Below are 17,844 nucleotides of genomic sequence, written 5' to 3' on the forward strand. Positions count from 1 at the left end.
AAGGTTATTCCTTTCCATCACTTTTTAGACCAATAAACCACAATTTTAAAATTCACTGTTATTTCTGGGCTTTCTATGATAACATGGTTAAAATGTATTTGATATGTTGGCTTAAAAAGTAATAGTTTCTGTGTAAACAACACTTTAAAAGACATATTAACTGTCCTTTACCAGGTACACCTGCTGCCAGACCCTGCCCAAATGCCAAGGCGGAATTCACAGCTGCTGCTGCTACAAGCTGCTCTGTCTGCTGACCCTGCTGTCCTTGACTGGGAGTCAGAGGTCGTTGGTTTCCACCAGCACGCATCACCTGGGGCAAACAAAGATCGTGGATATGAGCATGTTGTGAATTCCTTACATCAGTGGTCTGGTTGGCTGAACTCTTACCTGTTGTTGGTTCTGCTGGGTCTGCGCTGCAGACTGCTGGTTGGCCGAGTTGGAGGGGGTGGCAGCCTGCTGTTGGAATAGATTGGCAGGATACACGCCCCATGGTGTGACACCATAGTACTGATGGGGCATCACCGGTGGACCTGAAAGACACAAACACATACGTCATCTCACAGATGAAGGGCTAAAGCACACTGTTTTCGAAGCTGGCTCAGGGGCTTTGATGTACACAGGATGGGGAGCCATTTCCTTTGCCTCTGTACTCTGCTTTAGGAGTATCAAAGCAGGTGTGTGTTTTGTGTGTGTGTCTTAAAAAAAGGAGACTGCCTCAATCCTAGAGCTAAATCTCAAGTCCCTGGAGGACGCAGTCCAAACCCTCAACCATAATGAGCAACACTTCATGAGCATCAACAATCCGATCCTGCCACAGAAATGCTGTCGAATGCAGTCTACATTTCTGTACCGTCATCGTATGAGTACAAAGAAATCTTCTGCACTAAGAGACTCTCAAAAGGTAAATCATTTGTATATTTGCATACTGAATATGACATTGGTATACATTTAACATGCATTTATACTACCATTCAAATGTTTGGGGTCAGCAAGGTTTTTATTTTTTTTTTTTACATATTTTTTTTAAAGCAATTATTTTATTCAGCAAGGATGATTGATTGGTCAACTGTAGAAAATTAATTCTGTAATATTCTTAGTGTTTTATTGTTGCTTAGGCTGGTTGTTTTCTATGTTGTAATAACATGTAATTAATTTAGATATACTTAATCCAAATAATCAGAAAATAAACCCCAATAGGGTGATACAAACCTCAAAAAGAAGCTGACTGTACATAATACCTTATTTTACTGGACTCATTAACATCCTTCATAATGACAATCATTCAAGAGACATCTTGAAATCCAAACTATACATATTACATATCCATCTCAAATTTCAACCATGAGCTCTCACCTAGAGTGGCGGCAGCAGCGAGGCCGGCAGCATATGGATCAGTTCCAGGTGGAGCAGCACTGATGATGTACGGATTCGGTACAAATGCAGCTTGTGCCAAACCTAACACAACCAAAAAGAAACCAGATTTAATAAAACACCTGAAACTTTTGTCCACTAAGTCTGGAGACTCATACCAGTACCTACAGTCAAACTCACCGATGTGTTGTTGTTGAGCTGCGGCGAGGGCGTACTGCTGCTGCTGTGCCGCGGTGAGCTGCTGCACTGCCAGAGCGCTGGGCCTCTGGAACAGCTGCAGTACAAGTTGCTTTTATTAGGCATGAAATGTATATTAAACATTTGCGTTTTTTTACATTCATAAATGCAAAGCTTTAAAAGCACATGCAAATGTGACTAATAATTACTTTTTTTTAAAGTTAACCTTCACATGTGTAGCCTCTGATAGCAATTAACATAAATATTTATTAATACACAAACTTTCATTATTATTATTTTTATTATTCTACTCTTAATTACAGTCTTGAATGTTGAAAGGGCTAGCAGCATCAGATATCTACCTGCTGAGGAGAATTGTAGTCAAACAGGCCGACAGTAGCAGCTGTGGAGTCCAGAGGCAGCTGGCCTCCAGTGTAATCTGCAAACTGTAAAGTCTCCATGGAAACCGATTCCATGGGGTCCATGGTCACATTTTGGGTTTCAACATTTGAGAACTCCTCTGCTGGTTTAGGCCCTGCACCTCCAGGCAGTTCTGGTCCACCCAAATCCACTTCTGGACCAGTCTGAGGGCAGTTACCAGGATTACGACTGGGAAGAAACAAAAGGTTTGACTTCAATACATTTTAATGAAAGTATATGTATGGAAAGCAACACAAAGAGAACTTTTACAAGTTTGGGGTCGATAAGATTATTTTTTTTAATTTGAGCAAAATATAATTACAATTTAAAATAATTAGTTTTTAATTTTAAAATAAGTTTGTTATTTTAATATATTGATTAGAATTGTTTCCTGTAATGGCAAAGCTGAATTTTCAGCAGCCATTACGTCAGTTTTCAGTGTCACATGATCTTTCAGAAATCATTCTAACAGTCCGTTTAATATAAATTGTGATACATTTTTCAGGATTGTTTAGCAAATATAATATTCAAAAGAGCAGGATTTATTTAAAATTTAAATATTTTGTACAATTATAAATGTCTTCACTGTCATATCTGATCAATTCAATGCATCATTTTTTAATAAAAGCATCAATTTCTTTAAAATTGCAATAATGATACTTTTTTTGATGGTGTATACCTAAAATCCTTAACATCAACATCAAGTCCATTCTGACTGGGCAGTCCATTGGGGTTATCCAAAACATCCGGCTCTGTCTCCTGAAGTTCCTTCCGCTCAGGGTCAAATGCTGTTTTGGGTTTTTGCTCCACCCTTTTCTCTGGGTCATCCACCTCTGAATCTCTTGGACCCTAAGAAAAATAGAAAGGGAGATTAAAGTGGAAATAAGGAGTTTAAGAGTTAAATAAATATTTACACGCCCTCATGTTTTTGCTAATCCATAGCAGTTTTTTTATGTTTGCAATAACAAAGGTAATAACACATTAAACAGAATCTTAATAAAGAATGAGAAGAATGTTTTGATGAAAGAGACTCACAAAGGCTCCTTTGCGCAGACACGAGTCCATTTTCTCAGCAGGAGAGGAGCTAAGAACGTACTCCACCATGGAGACGCCTAATCCACCACTCTCCGAGCGTGGCGACAGCACAGATCCGGCCTCTCCGACGCCATGGAAGCCCTGGCCTGGTCGGCGCTGAACCATGATTGGCTGGGACACTGAGTGATCTACAGAAAAAAAAGGGACATTAGAAAGAAAAATACTAAATATGTAAAATACAACCACTGCATCTTAAAATCACACACATACCAGAGGCTCCCCAAGCGCAGTCTCTCCACTGGTCCAGAAAGATTCCTTTTGGTCCATCTTTCCCTGAATCATCGGTTTCCCAAAACTTCTTCCCAGTGAGGAGCTGCTGCAGAGCGGGAACATCATACAGAAACATTAACACATAAGGGCAATCGAAGCACTATGCAGAAAATGAGAAAAGAAAGGACTCTCACCTCTCCCATGGCTCGGCCCTCCAGTGCAAGTGCCTGGAAGTCATGGTTAAGCTCATCCATTGATCGTACCTGTACGAAAAGTAACACGATTATTTTAAGATTGAATTTTATACCAGTAAAAAAAAGTGGTTACCTTGTCACTAAATTATACCTGGTTGTCTGGATGCATGTTGTCACCGGTCGGCCAGCGGTGTTTGCAATTGTTGTAGCCAGGCTGCTCGCCATGTTGCCGTTGGAAGAAGTAATCCACCATGGCGTCATCTTGAGAGCGTCCTGCTCCCTGTGTAGGGGGAGGGGCCTGAGGAGAAGGGCCAGGTTGGGGGGGGTGTCCCGCAGCACTTAGCACCACAGGCATGCTGGGTAATGGCCTGTCAGGGGGAGGCAGTCTCAGATGGGGGCTGAACGAATCCTGCCAGAGCACAGCTTTCCTCTTCAACACACACGCTACGCTCATTCCACCAGAGACTGTAACACAAGATCAAACCAAACACCATTAACCCCAATGGCATCTGGAATTGCTATGCACTTAAAGTGTATTTAGTTACCGTATTACCACACCTGTATATATCAAAGCAGGCAGAGAATGTGAAAGCTCACAAATACTGCCAGAAATATAAATGGCAAATTCAAAACAAGCTTCACTCATTTAAAAGAATTCAACCTTATATGGATGTGAATCGTAAATAACAGCACAGCAAATCGGATAGAGATACAGAATCAAATAAAAAGATTCCAGTGAAGACTAACTAAATAAAATCCCTGACCCATGAAAATATAGGACAAAAGAAAACACACAGTCTGGCCAAAAACACTGCCATGAATTAGGGCTGGGCGATATACAAAAAAAAATTATATCTCGATATTGTCAAATTTTTTACGATATTCGATATATATCTCGATATGTTTGCATTTGCATTTAAATAATAAAAAATAAAACATGATTTTCTTTTGCCCATTAAAAAAAAAAAAAAAAAAAAAACATTTAGATTAAACAGCTAATTTAAGCAGTTAAAAAATCTAGACCAAAAGATCACTTACTGCTTTTTATTAAATGAATACATGTAGGCCTATATGTAACTGAAGCAGTGCAAATTAAGTAACAGTTAGAGAAAGTGCATTCTGTCAACTTTTTAGTGCATGCAATTCACAATTTAAACTATGCAACTGGGATAAGTATTTTATTTTAATTATTTTAACAAGTTTTTAAGCTAAGAACACAAGTCTGTCAACTGTCTGTGGTTTTAAGAGAAGCTCTGTGGAATGAAACTATGTTCCTACTGACACTAAAAACCCTCTTAGATGGGGAGCTAGTTGCTGAAGCACATAGCTATTTCTTATATATAAATATATATAAATGAATACCAAAGACTTTTGCATTCTCTCGGTCTATATTATGGAAACTGGTAAACATATCAGTGAAATTCCCCAATAGTAATTCCAAATGGCCATAGCCTATGTTTCTCTATTCAAACATCAGCGGTCGAGTAAGTGCATTTATTTTGCGATCACAAACGCAAACAATACAGTTGAGATCTCACGACAGAACACAGACCGGCTGAACGAAGCTTTCATTAGATCGCTCAATTCCAGCTTGTTAGTGTTTTCAGATTATCGTCGGCGGCTCTTCCGCAATGAGGAGTGAGCACGTGCGCATGGTTGCCAGATTGCTTAAAATAAGCAAACACTGGGCAGAAAATGTATCCTTGTAAAAGTGGAGCTCTGATTCGGAGATTTAAACTCTTGTTATCTGGCAACCGCTATCATTACAGCTCTCGTAGTAGAGGGGCGTAGAGCAGTCAGCAGTTACAGGTTCCTTTTTTGGACATTCGGCGCGTTCTTTTGGGAAAGTATGCTTGAATTTGAAATATTCAATATTCCCGATATATTCAAATTGTACATCGTCGTCAAAATTATTCCGATATTATCGCTAATATTCGATATATCGCCCAGCCCTACCATGAATAAAGAATAGTATCAAAACGTCCTGCAAGAGCGACTTATTCCAACGATCCATGATCCCAGCAAACTTGGCAAAATAAAACTTTTGGCCATGACTGTACATTGCACACACTTGTTGAAGCTCAGTGAGTAAAGTAGAGGTTATTGTTCTAGTTAATCAAGCAGAGCAGGCCTGTCAAAATGAGTCATTTCATTCTCATTCAAATGTGCATCTGATATCATTGTCACAGAATGACTTTGACATACTGGGAAAGTCAAGAGGAGAATTTCTACTTGAACAAAGGAGGAATTTCTACTTGAACAAATTTTCCTGAAAAGAAAAGGTCAGTTTGTAGCTTGATAAATATGCTCTTTGAAAAGGGAACATAAATATTTAATTACATTCACAGCATTACAAAGCGTCCAGCAGTATGGGGGGAAAAAAACTGAAGCATTGTCACAGGGCTCACAAAATGGCTAGCCCATTGTATCTTCCAGTCAGGCTACCAAAACGTACCTCTGTCCTGCCTGACAAGCAATCTTGAACAGTAGCATAAAATTCCTTCCTTGATTCACATTGTTCACTTGCTTGTAACATTAGTCAATGTTAATCAAACAAAACACTACTTTCAACAATAATCAATCTATATTTAATTTATACAGTGAACTTTAAGCAATATTATTTGACATTTCCAAACCTGAAAACTAATGTTAGACTTTATTTTATTTGTAATTTTGTCCTATTTTATCTATGCTTGAAATGTGTTTATTTGTTCTTATTACTGAGGCCATCCTTAAAAATATTCTTGTTCGCCGTAACCCGACTCAAGGACCGACTTAATATTTTTTTTTTTGCTTTTAGTCCGACCGACTTGCCGATTGTAAATTTGCGTTAAGACCGACCATTTTTTTTTTACTCTTCAAACAACTAATACAAAAGCAATAAAATACTAATAATTATATTTAAGTAAGTGTTGTAAATATATAAATTGCCTAGGCCTACATTCAAACGAAGGTGGGATGGGGAACAAAAACTCAACAAAGTCTCGAGATATTTTTAGAAAATTTAAAAACATTAATTTTACATGTCTTTCCAAGCGCATTCGAATGTGGATTTTATTTTAAATTCGACGAATATTCGAAAAAAAAATTTGACAGCCCAAGAAAATCACCTATGCGATTTTTTGTTGTTGTTGACATTTCTAATCGTAAACACAGCTATGTTGAAGCCTGCAGTAAATGTTTTGCATTATGGCAGTCCACTCTGCTTATTGTTTTTCGAAAATGTTGCACTCCTGTTTGTCATTGTGCACGTAACTTCACGCCAATAAATCATCAGAAATTTTAGTCTGTACATTCTTCCTGCCTGTTGTCCGTGGATTTACCTATATTTGGTGTTATTTGCCGTATAAAACTTTAGACATGCAAAATCGATTTTACAATCAAGTCACTCAAATCAAACAGGATTTCTTTCACAAAAGTGACAACCCAAGAAAGCTACATTTTTTTTCTTCTCACCTGAAATTTATGCAATAAACATGTTTTTGACAAAGATTTAAATTTGTTTGTGGTCTATATAGCCTGCATCAAAATGAGGTTTGCAATGATGCGCCCGAAGGTGCGGGTTGAAGACCCAGTGAGTGACGTCACGATATGCTAATTTGTTTAAATTCACACCGACGACATCACCATCACAAAAATTTACTTTTTTTTTTTTTACATTGAAACTTAAAAAAAAAAAATAGACCGACCTACCGACCCTTTTTAAAAAAAAAATTACTGTTACTGCAAACCAAAATATTTTTAAGGATGGCCTGACAGTTCAATACTCTTTAGAAATGTTTCTTTTATTAGCTATGCTACTCATTCTTGCTGTGGTATCGTAGTAGTACTTAAAGTTTCCCTTAAATAATAGAAACTTTTTTTTGCTCATCCAAAAAATAAATTCTGATTTCCTGATACCTGATTTCTGACTCAAAATCTGTAATACAATTCAAACCATGAGTTGTGTAATCCGCTGCACCCCTCCTATCTTGACTTGTTATTTAAAGGGGGGAAAAAGTTTTTGATCATGCTAAATTAAGTTAAGATCATGTCTACATTGAACCTCAGCCGATAGGCAAACGTACCTATGAAGCTCACTTCCATATTTGAGCTCAGATTATAAAATTAAAAATAAAGTACTATCATACTTGATGTCTTAAATTGATGTGTTTGTTATTAAATACCTCCTGTAATTTCAAGTCAATCCGATCATTGCACACGGAGATGAGTTGAGTTTCCATGTGTTCACATTTGACTACTTATTGTAAAATTAAGAGATTAGTGTTTATAATTTTGTAGAATTAAGAGATTAGTGTTTAGAATTTTGCAGGTAATAACCAGGGCCCTCATTTATCAACATGCATATGCACAGATGTGTGCGTAATGAGTGTGCAAGAACAGTTTTACGCAAAGTGTGGGATCTACCAACTTGTACTTAAACGTAGTAATGCGTGTAAATAGAAGCACAACTCTGAGCATGCTTACACAGAGAATCTAGTGCTAGAATGGCGATACTACAAAAAGAAAAGTGCAGCTGCAATTCCTGTGTCCTTTAATTGCAAACACTCAATTTATAGTTTAAGCTAAACATTGGCATAATTGGTGTAAAAAGCAATAAAAGACTGCAAAAAAATAAGGCTTATTCTATTTAGTATTAGCTTACTGGTGGAGAGGAGACAGAGTGATGAAGCAATCAGTAGACATGGGGATTGTTAGGAGGCCATGATGGTCGGAGGCCAATGGGCGAATTTAGCCAGGATGCCGAGGTCACACCTCTACTCTTTTCGAAAGACATCCTGGGATTTTTACTGACCACAGAGAGTCAGGACCTCGGTTTAACGTCTCATCCGAAGGACGGTGCTTGTTGACAGTATAGTGTCCCCATCACTACACTGGGGCGCTAGGACCCACACAGACCACAGGGTGAGCACCCCCTGCTGGCCTCACTAGCACCTCTTCCAGCAGCAACCTAGTTTTCTCAGGAGGTCTCCCATCCAGGTACTGACCAGGCTCAGCCCTGCTTAGCTTTAGTGGGAAACCGGTCTTGGGCTCCAGGGTGATATGGCTGCCGGCCATAAACCAAGCCTTTTTTTGCACAGGCCTATTTAAAGGGTTAATGGTCCCACCTAGTGATCAACTGTAAAAATATTTTTTTTTACCTCTTCCCAAAAGTGAAAACCACAAACAATTAGGGCTGCAACTAACGATTATTTTGATAATAGATTAATCTGTTGATTATTTTTACGATTAATAGGTTTATGTACTTATATTTTAGTTTTTTCTATTTTTTCCCCCAAGTAAATTATTAATAAATGGTCTTTATCATTCAGCATAGATTTAAGAGATATTTTATTATTTAAGTCATATCCTCATCAAAAATAAATATACCTGGAGTTGTCTTATTGTGTTAGTAATCCTTTGTCGAACTCTTCTGCAATCAGAACACTGACCCATACTCTAGCAAATTTCACAAGGAGATTTCAAATAATGTTTTCACCATGGCAGTCCTTAGAGCTCCTAAAGTAGTTTAACATCCCGAACAAAGCTTATTAAGGAATCTTTCAGAACATATTTTCACGAAGAATAAGGATAAAACAGAATAAAATTGCAGTGCATTGTATTTTATTATTTACTGGGAAAAAGCTTTATAGCTTTTGCTGTGAAATTGTAAACAATCCTTCAAAAAAAGTGCCAATGGCATGAAACCTGAATGGAACTCACAATTTAAAGTAAAATCCATCAGAAGGTTGTCCAGAAAAAAAATAGGACACACACAAAAAACCTGCTGTGTGAAAAAGAGCAGTGAATAATACTTAGAAAAAAAGTGCATTTCAAATATCTACATTTACCTCTCTCATTCAGTCATAATTAGGCTGCACGACTGAATTTTGAACTGGTAAACGACAAACTGATCACAGAACATGTTTGTAAAGATTTAAATGTTAACTGTTAAAAAGCAATGTTATCAGCTTTTACGACTAAACATTTGCAAACAACATTGTACTGGAGAATCTGCACAAATGAAAGTCTACAGGTTACTCTTCTTTTTTAAAGGCTCAATGTAAAGTACTCCCACATCACGCTGAATGCTGCAGACATGGCTGCAGAGACGCTGTTCGGGAAGCACGTGACATAAAACAAGGCCAGCTATTGGCTATTCGCTACTTCTCCTGTTGTACTGGCTGAGTAAAACCTCCGGTGGCTCATTACTGCCACACTTTGGTCACCGCAGATTTGAAATATGCACGAAATGAGCCGCTTACGGCAAATAAAAGTTATTTAGCAACGAATCGATGACTAAATTAGTTGACAACTATTTTAATAATCGATTCGTTGTTTCAGCTCTACAAACAATCAAGAATGAATGATTATATGGTGTCATGGCTTTGCAATCAAAAAATGTCGTTATAATGGAAGTCAATGGGGCAGAAACAGCCACCAACAACAAATTAGGGAGAAAAAATTTAAATCTAATGCTGCACAAAAACTAACAATGCATCAAAGCCAATCTTGTTACTAATCTTTGACATGCCCAAGACTGTGATAAAAGGTAAAAAAAATCCAATCCACAATCACTTTTTATATTGAAAATATGTAATTTTGTGTGTTTTTTTCCCCCAAATCAGTGACATCATTTATGAACTTGGTAATTAAAGGTCCCATGACATGGATTATTTCCTTTTCTTTAAATGCTTTTTAATGTTTCCTTAGGTGTACTTATATTGTTGGTATGATTTTTACATTTAAAATTTAGAAATAAAAAGCATTTTTATATCCTGTTATTTGCCTTCTGGCTTGAATGCTCTGTTTGAAGGGGCGTGTCTGCTGTGAGACTCCGAGTAAACGACAACTGTTGTGAGGCAACTGGCTGACATCTTAGCATACGAAATGCGTATTACATGTGGAACCCCTCTCAATATATATATATATATATATATATATATATATATATATATATATATATATATATATATACACTATTACAGCTGTCGAGATTAACGAATCGTGGATTTGTTGATTATATAATTATTTTTTCGATCTTTTCCCATCACATGAAAGGCTGCAGTGATGAGCATGGAGTAGACAGAGTCTGTTTATCGCGTGAATGCAGTCATCTCGTCATTATTGCAACACGTTTTCTTTCACAAAATACTTTCACCACAACTAACAGCAAACACATGAATACAGTAAGAGCTTTGTTGTGCAGCATAACAGCGTCATTCAGTGTAACGGCAGTTTGGGCAAGTGTGCAGATATACTCGCGATGTGTGAGAGCTCCGGAAAAAAAGGGAGCGTTCTTTGATCGCTCTTAGGGATGGGCGTTTTCCACAAATATCACATTCGAATATTCGTTTATTTAAATTAAGTTTAATGAGTCAGACGTTATTTTTCAGCAACATTTGTTTTTGTCATTTTGAACAAGCTTACAATAAGCTTGAACATTACACATCGTGTTTTGTAGCTGAAAACCTTTAACAATGCGTGCAAACAAACAAAAGTACAGATTAAAAGCAAAAAAAAAAAAAGTGAACAAGGAAAAAACGTAAAGCAGCCTGCAGCAATTAGGCTATTGTACAGAATGTAGCTTACACAACTTTTAAACTGTCAACAAATCTTTTTTGCTTTTTTTTCTATTGTTTCAAATGTTCTTGTTAAGAAATACGTCGGCTCCTTAGTCTGTTAACAATAAGGCCGGCCGTGGAGAAAACGCGCTCTGACGACACAGACGTTGGCGGGACTCACAAATAACGGTGTGCTAAGCGAATATGTTTTGTGAAACGCTTCGTGTTTTCGTTTCACCACTGAATGGGATCCTCATCTGGTGGAATACATGGCTCCAGCAAGAACTGTTCCCACTCGTCTCGGCTGGACTCTCTGTAATCATCGCTGGAGAACTGGCTCAGCCTTTTCCGACGAGTGGGCATTGCATCTTCTTCATCGTGGCGACTGCATCCGCACCACTCGCATCAAGGACAATGTTCTGATAATGTTCAAAAAAGTTTTTTTTTCTTACTTCTCTCATGTTTTCATCGAGAAACCTGAGGTGTTTGTGCCGAGGGTCTAGGGCAGATGCGAGAAGAGGAGTTTTCACTGCATTCTCCAAGTTAGCGGTGTTTATTCGTTGCTTGAGAGATGCTGCAACAATGTTCTTGGATCACTTTCTGTGATTCTCCACGGCATATTTAAAGTACTGTAGAAGACCGCAGTTCTTTTAGGGGGCGTTCACATATCGCGTCTTTTGCATGCTCAAGTTTGTTATTTCCAATGTAGGCGCGCGGTATGCGCGCTCATAATGGAAGTGACGCGGTCGCGATGCGCACGCGGTGCGACGCGGTCCCGTTTTTTCCAGGCAGGTCCGCACAGCATCGAGTTAAAAACATCTCAACTTTCAGAATGCCACAAGCGCACCGCAGGTCATGTGACAAGAACTAAACATTCAGCTTCATCCTTTCCTGTAACAACGTTGAAAGCTCAGCCAAGATGAAGGAACAGCTGACCATAGCTGTATATGGATTGCCATTTTGAAATAAATTTAGTAGCAGAGCTTCTGAAAGCGATTTTTTTTTGTGCTGCAAATCCATTTATCCTTGGCTGAAATTTCCACGTCTTCATGGAGAAAATGCATCGCCTCAGGAGAGCTTCTGCCCGAGCGCTTTGGAAAGGAGAAAGCGGCACTCATAGCCTTTTCCACGCCTTATTAGGTGCGATATGTGAATGGCCCCTTAATCATTCATTAATTATTTTTTGCTTGCATACACCTTCAAATATGCAGTGGAGAATCACAGAAAGTGACCAAATTAGGTTTTATTGTGAACTTTTTTTTTTTGCGAAATTCGAATATCATTTTTATTTATCGAATAATTAGAGCAGAACGAATATTAGAATGTTCGACTATCCGTGCACATCCCTAATCGCTCTCTGTAGTTAAATCACAATTTAAATAACACATTTGTTTCATGCTACTAAGAGAAACAACGTTGAACGTTGAAACAACGAAGTTGATCGTTTAATCACTGGCTTGATTCACTGATGCAAAAACAGTATTAAACGATTTAGAAAGAAAGTCTGTGTGAACTTGAATAATAAGCTACACATCAGAAATCGCTGATCACAGATCAGGCATTAATGAACACTGTTACTCACTGTTTGTGCCGGTGCTGTCGAATCCATATCATAAAAGTCTGTTTGTAACACCTGTGCTGACATTGCGGCTGAATTATATGTAAATATTTGGGCGGGCAAAGCAGAGAAAGGGGAGGTAACAATTCTCCTTGCAACGTCACAAAGAGGAGATTCAAGATCAGCCCGTTTGAGCTTCCATTTTCTCAAAGGCAGAGAAAGATAGCAAAATCTCGATTTACACCGATTAAAATTTCTAGAAACTTGGGGACCATATACAGGCTAGGGGAACTCATATTAATGTTAATAAACCTCAGAAAGTGAAATTTTCATGTCATAGGACCTTTAAAAAGTTAAAATCTTGGAATTTTTTAAAAAATTGGTAGTTTTGATCAGGACTGAGGTTGATTAATAGATTTATGCAAAATAATTTGAAAAAAATATTTATCTGATACATTTTTACAGCAGTTTAATTTGGTGGATGTTTTCATCCACGAACATCCCGAAAGGGTAGTGAATTTGCCCACAGTGTACCGTTGAGTTTTTGAAAAATTTCAAAGCATTTTCCAAAAATATGGGTCAAAATAAGATTTTGAAAAATCATTCCATTAGCTCAAACACAGAGAAAGTTGTGGCCAAAATAAGACTCAACTTTACCCCCTAGTGGACGAAAACAAACAAGGGTTAAAACCTTTCTGCAGGCCAGTAGGCCTGTAAATTATTATTTAATATTCACATGAGTGGGATACATTTTTAGTTTGAATTTTATTTTATACTGTGCATTGTTGCAATGTGCTTAATAAATATTTGCATAATTTGTAATTATGTATTTTTATGTTTTTTTATAATTTATGTAATTGTAATTATCTTTGAAACTTTAATATTAATTTATGATATTGCAATGTCTTAATTTTAGTAAAGTTAGTACACGGTCATAGCAATAAATGCAATGGAATAATTGGCATAATTTCTTTCGGTGTTTCGGTTTCGGCCTTGGTTTTCTCTTTTTCGGTTTTGGCCAAGAATTTTCCCTAAACGCTATAAAGTTTCACTCTCCTTCAACTGATCTGTGATATTTTTCAGTTCACCTGAATGGACGCAAAAGCACACCTATTTGACTTTAACAAACTCTAGTGTGAAGGCATAATAACGTCAAAATAACGGCGTTCCTTTGGAATTCCTCAGTTTAAGAACTGCCGGATTTCCGCTAGTGGCCGGAGCTAATGCGCAAACGACAATCTCATTTGCTGGCGCTCACCTTTTGTCGTCCCGGTTTTGATTTCAGCAAATCAGTTCGAGCGAACGCAAAAAACCTGATTAATATTCATGAATCCAGCAGCTCATTCATCCTTAGTGATTATTATAGTGTTCTTATTAGTATAATTCATATCATTACTATCTTATCAGTATTTTCCCAATTTTTTTTTTTACAGAAACACTGAATGACCAAAAAGCACCGCCATCAGTCAGTTCAGTTCAGTTAAAATGACTCATATGCATTAATACATTGTTATCAAGTTTTAATTCTAATTACTCAAGTTCTATCATTAAATAATACCTGATTATCATATAATAATGCTTGACTGACTGATGTCAAGAGTGTACTTTCAGATATTTAAAAACTGTGCTAATGTTTGTAAAATGGCACAGTTTTTAAATATCTGAAAGTACACTCTTGACATCGGTGAGTCAAGCATTATATACATATATATATATACATATATATATACATACATATATACATACATATATACATACATATATACATACATATATACATACATATATACATACATATATATATATATACACATATATATACATATATATATACACATATATATACATATATATATACATATATATATACATATATATATACATATATATATATATACATACATATATCATCTCTCTCTGGTGAGTAAACTAAAAAATTTAATAGCCAATGCCGATTCAATTGCCAAGGTGTCCGGAGAGGGTTGACAAGTAAAATCCTCTATTTTTTTCTACACACAGGCAGATTTGACTTATTTTAAGCAAAATGCACTTTAGTATTTATTATTTAGATTACATTTTTTTTAGACTATACTAGACTAAATATCTTTTTGCTTATATACTAAATAGGGCTGTCACTTTTGAGAAAAATCTAATACGAATGGATATCGTATGTCATGCAATGTATGATGTATAATGTATAAATGCCCCCTGCGCATATATATATAAAAAAAAAAAAAAAAAAAAAAAAAAAAAAAAAAAACACCGTAGCCTATTGGAGATTCAATCACAAATGTATTAACAGTTAGTCATAAACAGGACTATCTGGATAATTTTTTTTATTTAACCTCTTAGCCAGCACCCTGACGCCCTCGTCCTGAACGCCCCTCAACTTGCACGTGTCAGTGTTTATGAATAGATTAAATGAAACGGGACAAATTTAATCTTGACAAACTATGTATCATTATAAAAGATCTAACCCTCAAGCATCGACGACAGATCGCTGTTTTTCAATGGAAAGTTTATAAAGACTATTTGCTACATTTGTGTGAGCAGTACACAAAAACATGAGCAATGGAAACGCTGTACATACCAGGGGCCCGTTCTTCGTACGTCGCTAACTCAGTTAGCTGGATTTGATTGTTGACGATTTGGCATGATCTTGGATCGTTTGGTTCTTCGAAGCTCATCCCGGAGCTGCTGTCATAGCAACAGGTCCGTAAGCTTAAACCTGCTCGGGAGCAGGCTTATTTCATGTAAACAGGATTAGATCGCTTCTTTTCAACCAGAACTGATACTCAATATGTCTGCTACCACCGCTACTTTATTACAAGAGTATCGTACTGATCCAGAGACAATAATTTAAAAACATTATGTCACATAGATTGTTCTGGAAATAAGAGAGACTTTTAATAGCTTTTTTAGTAGTATATTACATAACCACCTTTCATAGGTTAGCGGAGCGTCTCAGCTGAAATAATCACTAGGTACTGAAGCTTCCGTACAAACACATGTGATTCAGCATAAAATGGTATGAAGGAAACAGAAGTGCTTGGATGTAGAGTCAGGATATTTAGAATATGCAATACAGAAATATGAAAGTTACTGCTGGTGAAAGCATACTGAGGCAACACAATGTTAAAGCCAACACCTGTAAAAGAGTTTAAGAACAAACAAACAACATTGTAAAAAACACGGTCATATAACCCTGACAACTGTTTGAAAGGACCACAGATTTGTTGTTAGCCGTACTGGCACCAGAGGTATTGGACGCTGGCACAGCAACTGGCTTGAAGATCATTTACTGGGACTTAAGCCTCAATCAGTTCAAAAATTCACAAGCCAACTGTGACTAACACATTTCTGACCAGCCATTTTTTGAAACAACCTAGATAATGCTGGTTGCCCATGAAAATGCAAAGCAATATCCAGACTATTTCATTCAGCTCCTATTTTAAAATCACACACAAGGTTGTATAATCAGTGTTTCCCACAGAATTAGATTCTATTTGCGGTGGTGGTGTTTGGGGACCGGGGACGGGGGGGTTAAGTTAAATATATATATATATATATATATATATTTTTTTTATATATATATATATATATATATATATATATATATATATATATATATATATATATATATATATATATATATATATATATATATATATATATATATATATTTTATATATATATATATATTTTTTATATATATATATATATATATATATATATATATATCATAAATATATATATCATAAATATATCATATATTTTTAGTGACAAGTAGCTTACACATTTCCATTGCCAACACTTAGTGTCAGATACCTTAAAGGGATAATTTGGTTATATTTGGAGATATTTGGAAGAATGACAGAATCAAACAGATCTCGGTCCCCATTGACTTCCATAGTAAGAAAAAAATATATACTATGGTAGTCAATTGGGACCGAGATCTGTTTGGTTAAAAACATTCTTCCAAATATCTTCCTTTGTGTTCAGCAGAACAAAGAAACTCATACAGGTTTGGAACAACTTGAGGGTGAGTAAACGATGATAGAATTTTCCTTTTTGGGTGAACTATCCCTTTAAAGACATTGCTATTGCTACATTGCTACACTTTCTATGCTATGACTGCTCCACAGACTTCTTGTTGCAAAGTTTGCTCACACACACACACAAACCTGAACCTGGAGATGGGCGCACACACACACACACACAAACTTACTGACACACTCAAACATTTAAAAAGACTCACTCACACACAGGCTCACACACACACCAAACTGGACCTGGAGGTGGACACACACAGACTCTGACACACACACACACACACACACCAAACTGGAACTGGAGGTGGATACACACAGACTCTGACACACACACACAAACCTGGAGATTGAGGTGGACAAAAACCAACACACACCAACCTGAACCTGGAGATAATAATAATATAATGTCTAGTCTGGTGGCTGTGATATATATAAACCTACCAACATCTGTTGCCATGATTTTTGGAATCACTGATCGCGAGAGGAATAAAAATGACGTTTTAGTCGCATAACATCGGTTAATGGAAACGCCGTCATTTTGCAATAGTTGTTTATCGATATTTAGAAAAAAAACACTAAAGTTTTGCGCGAATCTTTAATGGAAACGCGGCAGCGCTTAACATAGACTAACTTCTCAGAGTTATGTTGAGCAACAGTGTTCATTACTAACCATAACAAGCATTAAGCACCGGTGATCCGTCCTCTAACTAACGCATGCTCATGTTTTGATTCAGATCGTGTTCGAAGAGGAGGGGCTAGTCGTGCGTGCCTCCGTTGTCAGTTTGTGAGAGGGAGGGAGCAAGCAGCGCGCAGCTCTACAATAAAATACAATTGTACCTATATTAAATAGTTGAAAAATCTGAATCAATCCGTGGCGGTCAGCGTTGATATTCTGGCGGGCCGCCACAAATTAATGAATGTATGGGAAACCCTGATAATTAAAGATTTGTATTTAACATCAAATGAAATAGACAAGTGATTGTAACCAGCATCGCTAACATAACGAAAAGAAATACACCTCTTACCCTAAGATATATGCAGCAGGGTTTTAGCTCATCTGTCAGCTCCTTTATAATTTGTCCCTTGGAACCTCAAATGCTGTAATTGCAATGCAGCTAGATTATACACCTGCACAAGATCCCCATTAGGTGTAATCCTGTACACATATGAAGCAATGCCCTGAGCAAATCTAGTACACATGCTGAAACTACTGTATAGTAGGG

The 17,844-nt window shown here is 37.0% G+C and overlaps 1 protein-coding gene across 3 annotated transcripts in view; it reads right to left on the reverse strand.

The window, feature by feature from the left end:
- The window catches only part of LOC132104232 (pumilio homolog 1-like), a 32,050-nt gene that overhangs the window by 6,494 nt on the left and 7,712 nt on the right, over window positions 1-17,844 (reverse strand). Inside the window, exons 2-11 of one of the 3 annotated variants that reach the window (XM_059509549.1) lie at window positions 3,619-3,932; window positions 3,468-3,536; window positions 3,274-3,376; window positions 3,004-3,191; window positions 2,648-2,817; window positions 1,911-2,157; window positions 1,552-1,645; window positions 1,354-1,455; window positions 388-530; window positions 172-310 (exon numbers count right to left, since the gene is read on the reverse strand). In XM_059509549.1, coding sequence (XP_059365532.1) covers window positions 172-310; window positions 388-530; window positions 1,354-1,455; window positions 1,552-1,645; window positions 1,911-2,157; window positions 2,648-2,817; window positions 3,004-3,191; window positions 3,274-3,376; window positions 3,468-3,536; window positions 3,619-3,921 — 1,558 coding nt within the window. In that variant the 5' untranslated portion in view covers window positions 3,922-3,932. Of the gene's footprint in view, window positions 1-171; window positions 311-387; window positions 531-1,353; window positions 1,456-1,551; window positions 1,661-1,910; window positions 2,158-2,647; window positions 2,818-3,003; window positions 3,192-3,273; window positions 3,380-3,467; window positions 3,537-3,618; window positions 3,933-17,844 lie in introns of all 3 variants that reach the window. The other 2 variants (XM_059509548.1, XM_059509547.1) reach the window with 2 other exon arrangements.

The sequence above is a fragment of the Carassius carassius genome, chromosome 25 (assembly GCF_963082965.1).
Source record: "Carassius carassius chromosome 25, fCarCar2.1, whole genome shotgun sequence".
Classification (NCBI taxonomy): Eukaryota; Metazoa; Chordata; class Actinopteri; order Cypriniformes; family Cyprinidae; genus Carassius; species Carassius carassius.